General features: G+C 38.7%; 1 protein-coding gene across 1 annotated transcript; it reads right to left on the bottom strand.

Annotated features, from left to right (window-relative positions):
- Positions 1-3,197: 3,197 nt before the first annotated feature.
- dnase2 (deoxyribonuclease II, lysosomal) lies at positions 3,198-12,542 on the bottom strand. Its single transcript, XM_035424103.1, has 7 exons — positions 12,054-12,542; positions 11,497-11,597; positions 10,857-11,019; positions 7,571-7,670; positions 6,899-7,063; positions 4,886-5,122; positions 3,198-4,318 (listed from the first exon to the last, which is right to left on the bottom strand). The coding sequence occupies exons 2-7, from the start codon at positions 11,592-11,594 to the stop codon at positions 3,966-3,968; spliced, it is 1,116 nt and encodes a 371-aa protein (XP_035279994.1). The 5' UTR covers positions 11,595-11,597; positions 12,054-12,542; the 3' UTR covers positions 3,198-3,965.
- Positions 12,543-13,522: the final 980 nt, after the last annotated feature.

The following is a 13,522-nucleotide window of genomic DNA, read 5'->3' as shown; positions in this document are numbered from 1 at the left end:
ACTGTTTACTGGCATAAGTAAAATAGGCTTTAGGTGTGAGAGTAAGGAAATCGGTTTATGTTTAAAATCATTTTTTTAGGATCTATAAAACAATGCCATATGGAATCTGTGACATAAAGCACAAAACAAGACTTTAAATCCAAGTATTTGTCATAAGTCTGCATAACAGCTCTCGAGTGAAGCGTTCATTTACAGTGGCCACTTGCCCTTATTTGTTTTCAGAAATGCATTTTCGGTAATTTTACTGCCACACTGTGGCATGAAAATACAAAAATTGTTTCTAATCTAATCCATTTACTCACCTAGCCTTTACCACAACATTTCCACAACATTGATTTGTCACTACCAGTCAACACAGTCCCTGCAATGTTTTTACTGTACACTATAAATCAAATTTTCTTAACAGGTCAGTAGACATTATACTAAAGTGCTATCTTCCAAAGTTAACTAGACACAAAAAGCAAATAAGGCAAAAATGTTACTCTTTAAAACAATATTTAAAAAGCTTTAAAGGCATACTATACAGGAATTTCTAGCCTTGCTGTGGTCCTGTGTTTACGATCAAAGAAGTCTCGTCCTCCATCATTGCCGCCCACTTACCCCACCTAACGTAGCTATTTGGATATCTAGAGGTAACGTTAGCACTATGAAATGAGTGACTGTGAGCGAGAGTAAGAAGGTGATTATATCTTAATTACTTCCAGTAATGTCAAACATATAGCTTAATTAATTCCATTATGTTGAATATAATAGTAGACATTGGTACTTTTATTTTTAAAAGTTTGGGCCCTCATTTCTGAAGTCCTTAAACTAGCTTCAAGCTGCAGGTAATGTTACTACAGAAAACAAACCAACTCCACGTCACTTTTCATTCCCTTGGCGAGCTTCAGCTGATGCCACCATGGTAAGAGGAAATTAAGAAGGGGGCAAATACTTTTTCACGGCACTATCTGTACAATTGAAAGAGGGTGCACTTCCCTTTTCACACCATGATAAACTTGTGTGATTGTGTGTGTGTGCTTGTACATCTTTTATTACCAGAGATACCTCTAAATTCCTTTTCCCTATTGCTGTACTGCTCCCATGAGATGGGATGAGGGCAGCTCATTAATTTAATGACAAGCTGTGAATTCAATTAGCCGAGTTATTAAGAACTCAAGAGGAATGACGATGTCAAAGCAGTTAACCCCTAGTCTGTGCCATGTTTTATATACTCCAGAATCTCTCACATACCTGAATTGTAGCTCACTGCCTAGCAGATTTTTCCCATATGCATGCAGGATCTGTGCTTACAGATGTATGGATTATGGATTTCTTTTTGCATGTTGTAATCTCTTAATTGTGTGTGTGAAAGAGAGAGAGAGAGAGAGGGACAGAGAGAGAGAGAGAGAGAGAGAGAGAGAGAGAGATCTATTCACTTTGAAGACTTGTAAAGGCAGTAAATTGTAAAGACTGTAATTACTCCAAAGAAGACTAAACCAACTGAAAAGACTGAGACTCTCGCACAAAATGGACAGGAAAACATATCCTGCCATAAAAGTGCGCAGACAAAAAATCTGAGAATTATATGTAGGATTTAAAATTTTGAAAATACTGCCATACACATTTGGAAATGTTGGATGTTATTGTTATTTTTGGTAGTGTCAGCAAATGATTCGGCAAAATTGTCCAAATGGCCTGTTCTCTGTAAAATGTATTATGCTTTTCTTTGTTAAATGATTTAATTGCTGTGGTGGGCAGAGATTGAAGCATTGCATTAATCACAGGTTTGTTGTGATCTACTGCTTGCTGGGTTTAGATTTAATTAATTAACCGCTTAACTGCATGTTGGTGGTTATCATGTTGAAAATGTCCAAGAAGTGGTTTAAAAGTATTTCAGGCTTAATCAAGCCACAGTCCCCTGAATCTAAGATTACAGCATAGCACCACTTTTAACCAATCAAAGCAACTACTCGATAAGTCTTCTCTCAAATACATTGAAATCCCCTCTAATTTCAGTTTCTTTTAAATGTTTTGTGTTGAATCAAATCTAATTAGGAAAATGTACAGATTGTGACATATTTATAAAATAAAAATCAATAAAACAACCAGCTTTACCCATTTTGCTAAAATGCTGTGCAAGCTACATGATATAAATATGTAGCAATGATATGTTAAATTAAATGTTTTTTATTAGTTTCAAATCTGATGAGGGAAAATTAGAAAATGTGGGTAAGTTCTTTAGAAAAATTAAAAAAAATCAATCTAAACAACAAATTGACCTTTACACTCAAAGTGCTACTGTATGCAAGCTAAAGTACCTTCCACTACTGCGTAGTTACACCATGACATGCTAACTTATTCTTTCAGTTCCTTGTTTTTGTTCTCATTTTTCTGATGTGCACAAATAGTCACATCTTTCAGGAGAACCAATACAGTAACACAAAAGGAAGTCAGACAATTTAAGCTGTCCTAAAAACAAAATAGTTGGCTATGCTGGCAAAATAGTTTTCAGCAAGTGTGCCGAATGTTTACAGCCTCCTCTTCCTCATGATGTTCCAGTCTTTTCCGTCATGTCCAGTTCAGATTCTGTGCTTAGCAGTCCTCCATATCCAGTGTGACTCTCAGTGCGAGAACCTTTACAGTTACAGTGTAGATAAACAGTGCAAACACTTGGCCTTCAAGTAAAAAAGCAGCATCATTGCAATGGCAAACACAACACTTAAAACTTTTAAAATATCATACAACCAAAATAAACTTGACCTAGCCACTCAAGGCAGAACTTCAAACAGGGATACTATCATTACTACGTTCGACCACATCTTGCCTTTCAGAATCAAGCCAAGCTCCCCCCTACCTCCCCCCTCAAACTTACTTACCCCCCCCCCCCCCCCCCCCCCACTTTAGTGCATATAGCTAAGCTCTTCTTCTGCACCTGTTATCTAAGCAGACTAACTGATTTCAATATTAGTACTGGATCACAGCACATTTGCTATCAAAAGCAATTTTTCAACATTTATAGAGGACACCTGACAAAGTCCTTAAGGTTGATCATGGCTTGACACTCCTTTCATTCGCTGAATTTGAGATTCAAGCACTGCCAAATAATACTGAGCAGTAATACGCTATTAAACAGGAATCATAAACTGAAAAATGTATTTCATAAATATACTAGCCTGCATGTTCTCAGTGTTGCCTGTTGTTTATATTACATGACATTACAATCACTTAGGAGATGGTCTTATCCTGAGTAACTTACAGGAGTGGAGAACATCAGTCTTAGTCTCAGGAATACGAAAGTGCGATATCACCAAGAAGGTACAAGGGCCCATTTATAACCAATCATTTGTAAACCTAATAAACAGTTGTGTTGTAACAAAAAGGACAAATAACTTATCTTTACACAGCTATACATATAAAATTATCCGTAAACAGCAAAAAGAATGGATGCAGTTACAACCCACCCCTTTGACTTCTAAATCCACAGAATTTAGTTGGCTGAACTGGGAATCCTGTTCAGACTGAATCTTTTGTTTCTGCTTCAGAAGAAGTCAGTACATGTAATGATCGTGTCAGATAATCCATATTATTTCCTTTAGGGCAACAAACTTTGCAGGAGCTTTTAAACATGACAGAATTGGCTTGTTTTACCAGGATTTACTAAAATAACGTGTTACTTTGATAAAATATTTTGTGACTTCTTTGAGGATTTCAAAATGTGTTAGTAATGCAATCAAATGCTCAGTGAATGTACTCTATTATTGTAGCATGCATGAGTTATCTCACTGGTAGTACTGAATTTTAAAAACACCAATATAAAACAAATTTGTAAACATTCGTACCCATTACATTATTCCCTGGCACGTAGCTGTTTTACTGCATTATCGACCACATCCAGTCTTATGCAGGAAGCCTGTAAGTATTATATGCATTGATTAATATGCATTGATTAACTCCTCCCCTTGCTCTGCATCACAGCCTACCACTCAATCACAGGGGTACCACTCCTGCACCGCATTCCTGTAGGCCTTCCACACTGTGGCGTCCCTCTGGCACACGGTCCCGCCCCCTCTCTTCTCCTCTGCCTTGTTTCTGTTGATGTCACCCACACAAATCCAGCCCCCTGCCTCGTCCTGGGCCCCACGGCCCGTGCTGACCGCCCACTTGGAGTGGTCCAGGGTGGTATGGAATGTGGTCGTTTCCCCGAGCGAGATGGTTTTGATGTCCAGGACCTTCCAGTTAGCGGAGCAGTCTGAGGGAAGAATCCCTTCTGACAGGCGCCAGAACTGGACCAGCAGGTCTGACTGGAGAGCTGGGGCCACCCAGGAGTGGTACAGGTCTGAGAGGCAGAGGACAGACAGAGGCTATTTTTATATTATAAAATACAATCACCGAAAATGCAACAGTATGCAACTAAGAATTGAACCACTATGCATTTTTACATTTTCACATGCCACAATTGAGTCATGAAGCTGAAGCATGTCTAAACATCACATGACCTGTCATATGCTGACATTATTCATCAAGACAGGTTTGATTAGCATATGGCGTCTGGGAGCCTAACACCAGAATACGTGTTAAAATTATATACTTGGCTAAATGAAATCATTAATCATCTACTGTTATATTGTAATTATATATTACATCACATATTATTGCTCTCATTTGAACCAACAGCATGCAGCCTGCCCTGTAAGGAAAGGCTACGTGTGCACTCTCATAAAGTACATGTCTATTCTGGAACCTTTTAGCTAAAGAACATGGTGGAGTGTACTGTGGCACTGTAGTCAAGTCAACTGCACAGTTGGGATCAGCCTAATTCCCTTTTGATCTCTTTGATATCTTTGAGCTACCTCCGGCAGTCCCTCCATACATTTTTTTGACTTATCCCAAGTAACGGTATTACCATTTCCAAAAGATGCACCCTTGGCGAAGCTGATGAAGTTGGTCCCAGCCAACGAGGTGAGGGAGACGCTGCGATTGGATTCGTGGGAAGAGAAATGGGCGGAGTGAGAGAGACTGACGTTTCTCTCCCGGCCTCTGGCGCTCCTACAGACCTCGGCCATGGACGGCAGGACGGAGGCCAGAGAATCGGGCACGTTGCAGTCGTAGACATGAGGCTCATTGATCTGCAGCTGCTCGCCTGCAAAGCACGGTGAAAACGCCATGAACACACGACATGCACCTGCGACAAAACACTGTGCCCGACAAAGGGTAAATTCATTCATCATCGTCCCGATGACCACCTGCTGGTGCCCGCTTTCCTCTTTAGGAAAAGAAACTGAAAGTAGACACGAGACACCACTTCACAACCACAAGCCCAATTGTTTCATTTCTCCTGCAGGCCGATCAATCTGCTTACGTCAGCCCTTTAGAAAAAATTTTTTTTTAGCACAGAGTAACATTGCCATACTGGTCAACATAATCTATTATCATCATAAAACACATTTTCATAGTTGGCACGTTCCATGCTGTTTATTGTGGTTGTGATGATATCTACTTGGTTCATGTTAAAAAAAGACCAGTCAGCTGAGCTGACTGACCTGACTAAAGCGCAGAGGAAAGGGCTGTATCCTTTTCTTCTAGCCGTAATTACTTAATTAGCCTAAACATTTACGCTATCTGACACTGCAGCTACATTTCTTAATGAGCACATGAATGACAGCTGATATCTGTTCTTGTGTTCCTATATGAAACCTTGTACAGTGATCTAACCTATGAGTGAACCAGTGTTGGGGTATACAGCCAATCAGTAACTAGTTCATTCAGCCAGGGTAATTAGGGGAAATAAAAACCTGCATACATACAGGTAATCACCTACCTCTACTATACCGGGTCTGACAGTTAACAGAGAATAAAACTTGAATAGTGTTGTGATTATTGAGAATGATGTTTTTTAATTTTTTTTAGAGAGTAGAGAAGAAGAATAAACTACTGCTGTTAGGAAACCTCAATCATACTTTTAACAATTCAAAGGTTCATTTTGTCCATTCCAGGTTTGGGTAATTAGAAGACTTTCTCTCACAGAATATTTTCTCATGCTTGGAATCTCGTATCATCTAATCAACTGCATTCAGAGCATGCAGCTGTCATACATTTCAGATCACTCCAAATCACAGAGAAGCTTCGTACACTGGCACATTGCTGGATCTATCAGTGTTATAATGAGAAAAGGAGAATCAAATGAGAGCAGTTAATTAACAGCTCAATTATACTGGGTAATTAAGAATGCAGACCAAATTAGAAGACAGTGCTAGGTCAGGACCAACATTGAGAAATCCCACATAATTATCTCAATTAACAGCTCGTCAGTGCACCATCAAATTAGTCACACTCATTTCATTCACTACAACAGCAAACATGCATAGACTACACAGCTTTGTAACTATGGTTATATACTGTCAGCTGAAAGGGTTATATTTGGTTACTATGGTGATAGTGGCATCTGCAAAGGTTATTCCCAGTTACTATGGTAACAGTACTAGTTACAAGTAGGCTATTCATTTCACATTTGACAGTGCCAGTTGCAAGCATTATTTTCACAGTTGCTATGGTGGCAGCACCAGTTATTAGTGAAATCTATGTTACCGGTATTACAGTGTCATCTGTAAAGATTTCTTTTGCAGTTGCCAAGATGGCACAACTATCAGTTGGTTGTAAAGCTCCAAAGTTTTTACTTACAATTTTTGACAAGGAGTAAACTTCATAATTTGGCTGTGGTTGTTAAAGACAGCTATAGATTATCTATCATTAATATAACCATCGCAGAAATTATTATAACTATAATAATGGTTTTTGTAATTAAAAACCCATAATGCCACCTACAGTAATTAGATGCTTTTAGACAATGATCTCCATCCATACAGAGAGTTAAAATCCAGAGGCCATGCATTCAGTCTGTCTCATAAAATGCACCCACCAATAATCTTGAACATCTCCAATGGGTACGTGACACAGAGAAAGTTCTGTCCATTCGTGATCCCTGAGTGTGGATATGAAAATTCTCCTCCTTCCTTGACAGGGGGGAAATGAGGTGTGCTGTGGACCAACCAAAAGCCCTGTGTCTTACCCACCAGTACAACACCTGAAAGAGAGAAGGGCAGGTGCAGGATGCGTGAGACAGCATTTCACCACATCAGTAGAACTGACAGAAAGATCAATGTACTGCAGCCATACTAACAGCACAACCAAGTCAATTAAGTAGATGATTTCTGAGTAATTGATACCAATTACTTAGTCAACGTGTGGAATAGCCTGCTATGTAATACAGGCAGAAACTGGGTTTTTTAAAGACCAGGCTTAATATGGTGTTAGATACTATCTAGCATGTAGGCAATCAGAGCACTAGGTACAATTTAATTAGGAAAATGGCGAGCATTGTTGTGCTGAATGGCCTATTCGTGTCATTATGTTATGTTATATATTAAAGTTTTTTTTTATTCACCTGATTTATTATACTGACTTCTGCTCCTAAAATGAAAGTTAAGTGGCTGATTCAGTCATGCTGGCTTGCAGGCAGACATTAACTCTGAATAACAAAGGGTGAGGTTTAAAGTGAGGCATGCTTATCATGCATGAGACCCTACCTTACCTTTAGTATGACCTCCTCTACTGCTGTCCTCATTAGTTCCCTTTTTTCCCCTACCCTGGGGCTTCTGGTCGTTGTACAGGATGTAGGCAATTTCACCGCCCTGAAAATAATACAAACTGATGAAACACACACACAGACAAATCAAAATACAAGCACACAAAAGCAAGAAGGAGCCAGACTACACGATTTTGATCCTGAGATTCACTCAGGCACCCATACAAAGGGCTCATAACAGTGCAGAGACTTTATACACAGAGCTTGACTGGTGCAGGCTAACATCTGCAAAGGTGCGTTAAAACACAATTTCAATGGCAAAGAAAAGAGAAATGTTCCCTTCTAAAGCAATTAAGCAGACATTTAGACTGAAAAGTCTAGATAAACCACAAATACCATGTCACAGAATGAGAATATTCTAATAAGAATACGTAAATAGTGGTACGCATTCAAAAACCATGGCATGAAATCTCTGCAGTAAATATGAGTAAGACAACCAAGCACTGAAGAAAAAATTAATTTCACATCATTGAAATCATTTTCACACAGCATAGTTTAGAAAAAGAAAAGAAAAGAAACCACACAGCACCCACAGTTCCTCGTTTCTTTTTTTGTTCTCTTTCTGTTCCCCTAAAAAATTAAAACTGCACATTAAAATTACTTTCAGTTTTGAAATAATATGAGCTGCAAAAAAAGCACAAATGTGGCACTGGTTAAAGATTAGAGTAAACACACTGTAATGTCATTCTTGACTAAAGCATATCAGAGCACTGAGACACTAAAGCCGCGTTTCCACCAAAATTACCCGGAACTTTCAGTCCCAGGAACTACTTTACCAGGAACTAAAAGGTTCCTTCAGCCAATGGTTGTCTGCGTTTCCACCGGGGTCTAAAGTACCGCGAAGATTAGGCAAATTAGCCCACTGACGTTGTCGTCGGTCCATCTGTCATATGATTTCTTCTGTAATCCCATACTACCACCGAAGTAGCCTACATTATTTTCTAATAACCGGGACAGCCCGGAGGGGTTTATTCCACTTATATACAACGGGTTACCAACAATGACTATATATGGTTACTTTTGTATTTATTGATTTTCATATATCCTCTCAAACACATTCATTAACAGCAGAAAACATGCACACGTTGTAAACAATTTGCTGTTTTATTACTTTCTCGTCGTCAATTCCATATAGGCTAATCGCAAAATGACAAGAATAGAACGAAAACTCGGACTTGCGTGAAAATGTAAATTAGTAATGGTACAGCCACCGTTTGCTTTCCTTCGAAGTTACTGCTAGCCGAGCAGCGAAGTGTGCCCTCCAGATGCGAACCATGCACCATAAATGAGTCCATAGTCTTCCTGGTCTTTTCGTGGAATTGAAAAATGGCAGTAAAATTGAGTAAAATTACGGCAGTCTGAAAAAGCTAAAGGGAAGATTACTAGAATTAACCTGTTATTTTACCCGGATAAAAAGTGCGGAAGGTGATTTCCAGTTTGCTTGTACTGTATCACCAATGTTAATTATGCAGAACTACCGCATATCTCACATAACTGTATCAAACGTTTTGAGTCAATTACAACGGGCTAACAAAGAAAATCCGGAAGAAAATATTCAGCAACCGAATTAATCCGTTTGAATGTTTTGGTAGCCTACGTAATATGCTGTCCCAACACGAATGCTTAGCATTTTATAAAACGAATACTAAAGCAAGAAAAGAACAGAAGAGCACACGTTATAATTCCAAGACGTTGACAGGCAACCAAAAGTAGGCTACTGCGCCGCATAACATACAAGTTTGATTTGAAGTTATTATGAAAATAAATTGGTTTGCCGCTGCATATTTTCAAACATGGCGGGTAATGGCGGAAAATAAATACAACACAAATGCTACGAGTACTCGACCAATCAGAAATGTTCAGCGCTGCAAGCTCCACCCAAAAGGTTCCTGTACTTTCGGAAAGTACTACCCCCCGAGCAGGAACGTTTTGGGGGGTAAAACAAAGCCCCCAGAACTAAATTTAGACCCTAGTTCCTGCGGTGGAAACGCACTGAGTTCCTCAAAAGGTTCCTAGTTCCGGGGTATAGTTCCTGCGGTGGAAACGCGGCTTAAGACACTAAGAATTCATTCTGAATTCTTAACTGCCTGTGTTATACCAGTGTAGGATTCTATTGGATTCTATTGTTCCCAGTGTGAGGCATATTTTCCCTTTGAAAACAAGGCTCATGTCAAACTTTACTTCATGGTACCGAGTGAACATTTTGCCCCATATTAGAGCATCACGTTTCTCCAGAGAGGTACGTTTTGCAAGATCCCCCTTTCCACCAGCACAAGTAATTGACAGACGATTTGAGGAACATGACCTTAATGTCATGGTCTACTTAGTCACAAAATCTGAAACCAATCAATCAAATAGGCTATTCTAGTAATACACCCAAGTAATTGTACACACCCTAGTTTTTCAATTCTGTCAACAAAGTGTAAGTTTATTAAATTTCTTATGGAACCATGGAATTTCTCTGCCAAAATTCATGCTGGGAGACTACAGTATATCTCTTGATTAAGTGACTCCTCATGAATGTTTACATTTTTTATGGACAACATAGTCATATAAGCATGTCTAGGACAAATGTACACACAATTATATTACAAAATAATAACTCTGGACATTTAAATTCAGTTTCCTTATGACATTGGGACAAATTTTGAACAGTCTTAAAATGTGTTCATAAAATTACATTTTCACAGTGACACTTAAATTTGAGACACAATTCCTATGCCAATTCTGCAAAAATACAAGCATATTTGTTGCTTTTTGCTCAGAAGGCAATTCAACATCACATATTCAGCAAGACACTATACAGAGTATCCTAAATTTGGCACAACCTCCATACATAAAATCTCTGGAAAGCACTGCCATTCAAAATGCAAGTTCAAGTGCCAATAGATGGCATTAATTCAACTGAAGCAAATATGAATTTATTAATTGTCCAATCAGCCTTCAGCATAAATAAAATGGCCACACTGACAACACAGGAGCCAAATGATAAGCACAAGGGTTTTCTGTGTTTTTCATTTTGCATAGTTGTGTACAACTGGTAGTCAGTAAGATCAATCATTTTGAGACAAAAATTCAACATTGTGGCCTTTTAAGAAAATGGCTAAACAGCTGTCTAGAGCTTTGACAAAATGAAGAGTAGTTTCAGGAAATGTATTTAAACAATTGGGGAAAACTGTAAATGACAGGCATCTGGCCAAACACACAGAATATAACATGGATATACCCACACCTTCTGCTCATACAGCTGTCCTACTGTCCTCCCCAGAGCTCCTGCACTGTCATTCACCAGCCCGCTTCCCTCTGTCCATCCCTCACTTCCTCCATCCATCAGCAGGTACTTCAGCCCTTCATCTTGTTTGTGCTTTTGGTGAGGGAGTTTGTACAAATACAACCTGAAAAAGAGAGGGGACATAAGTGCATATACAAAACTGTCCCAGGAACCATACGTAGCCGCCGAAACTATCTGGACAGTCGGTACTTCCCTGAATGCGTTCATGTTCAGTTAATTCGGAGAACTCACATTGTTTCATAAAAAATTTAAAAAATTAAAAAAAACTCAGGGACAAGGTGAGAGTTCCGAACAACTTTACACTTATAGCCCAATTAAAACACTGAAAACCAATTAGCATTTTCGCGACCTAGCCCATCTAGTACGACCAGCCGGAGAATGCAGTTATCCCTTGCTAACCGGGTAACTTGTGGCTCACGAGATGGTTATTCCATGTTAGTTAGGCTATCTTGGAAATTAAAAATGACAGTGCTTCAGGATGCAGAAGATCGCTGCGTTAGCCGGGCCACCAAAGATTTGGATCAGTTTGGTACGCTACAACCAGCAGCACATTCATTTCACTCAAAACAGGTTTGCTCACCAATCCACGGAGTGCCCTTGGTCATTATAGCAGGAGATGGGTGAGGTAGCTCCCTCTACTGCTGTATATAGCAGGAACAAGAAACCGAGTGGAAACATCACCTGAGAATGACAGGCAGAGTTATTGATAACTACACAAAGTAGCAACATCTATCTAGCCATTTGAAATGTATTAAAACGTTTGACCTGTTATTAGCTCATATCAACACCGTTTTAGCGTAATATAAACACAATAGATACTGGCCTAATTCGCAGGTCGTTACAGTAAGGTAGCCTACGGTACGCGACTGTTAATAATTAGCTATTTCTTATCTGTACATTGAGATAAAATGTTCAAATCCAATGTATTTTAAATGTATGTTTATTTCACCATTCTTGGAAATTTTCAGGATAATTATTAGCTAGCTAGTTTATATACTGTAACTAGCCTGTAACGCAATTACTTCGCTTTGCTTAGGTAAGTTACATATCGGACACAGAAAAACAGGAAGAATAAATATGAAAAATACAACACACCTCTCAATTTCTCGTGCACAGAACATATCATACATTGCTCACCTATGTTCTTCGCTCGTTTTCGGGCACCCTGCAGTTCGTTCCTTAGTGAAGTTCACTTCCTAGATTGTGAACTGTGTAAACTGTGAAAAACCGTCACCGGCTAGCAACTGTTTTGTCCAATGAACTTTCAGTGGTTTTGTTCTCAGAAGCCGATGCCACAAGTGGGCGGAGATTATGGAGGCCCGAGGAAGGAAGGCAATAAAGGATCAGCTAAATTATTACGACTCTCTGTCCCTCATCCCTTTCTGGTAGACTTGCAAAATGTGGTTTCTTTTGCTACCTATTTGTTTATTGAAATGGATCTTAATATTTGCACCGGGGTACCATTGATATTGTTGTATTTAATAGCCACAGAAAGTTTTATCCAAATTCAAATATCAGGTATCAAAAACTGCAAACAAGGTGATTTCATGTTCAAATTCATTTGGACAGTATTGCCTCAACCCACTGCAGAAGAGCAAACATTGCAGAACAGGGAGACTGCTAAAAATGAAGATAATATAAATATTAAACCTTTAAATATGTAATGTAATGTAAATGTAATGTAATGTAAATATACTTCTTTTTTTAAATCTTCTAATGTAAAACTGTTCTTATATGATTACTCGTGTCGCCACATGCTAGCCTTAAAGGCATAAATAAGTGCAGTCAAAAAAGAATCATATTCACTAAATTGCTTATTTTCTTTTTGCTAGGTATTCACACTATTGTTTTTTTTTTGTTTGTTTTGTTTGTTTTTTGTCAAAATACTGAAATGTGTACTTGTTAATACTTAATAAATTAGATATTGTATAACATTTGAGTGAAATCATTAAAATCATGGTTGTAAATTCTCATTGCGCACCATTGCAAGTATGCTAGTTTTGTGATCTCTGACTGCAGTTTGATGGCAACATTTAACCAAATCAATTACTGTAAACACATTGTTTATCATAACTCATAGATGTCATTAAAATATGATTCTGGTTTATCTGTGTGGATTAACAGCATTGAACAGTGCTGTCGGCCATGCACACAATGTGTCACTACCCTGACATTCTCCAGTAAAAATTCTTGATACAATTTTTAATGATTTGTTCTCTCAATGATTGCAAGCTTCTCAGGCCCTGAGGCAGAAAAGCTGCCCCAAACCATGATGCTCACCCCACCATGTTTTTGGTGTTGGTGGGCAGTGCTTTTCTCCCTCCAAACACAGCATTGTGCATTTTTGCAAAAAAAAAAAAAACTGAAGGAACATTGTCCCAGAAGTGTTGTAGTACATCCAGGTGGTCTTCTGAGCAATGTTTTTTTGGAGAACACATGTTTCCTCCATGGTGTCCTCTTATGAATACCATTCTTGTTATGTGTTTTTCTTATAGTGGACACATGAGCAGAGACTTTAGCAATTTCAAGAGATTTCTGCAGGTTCTTTGTTACTACCCAATGGTTCTTTTTGACCTCCTTCAGGATTGCATGCGGGGCTCTTGCTA

Source organism: Anguilla anguilla, chromosome 1 (genome assembly GCF_013347855.1).
Source record: "Anguilla anguilla isolate fAngAng1 chromosome 1, fAngAng1.pri, whole genome shotgun sequence".
NCBI lineage: Eukaryota > Metazoa > Chordata > Actinopteri > Anguilliformes > Anguillidae > Anguilla > Anguilla anguilla.
This window is presented reverse-complemented; position numbering and strand designations above follow the sequence as displayed.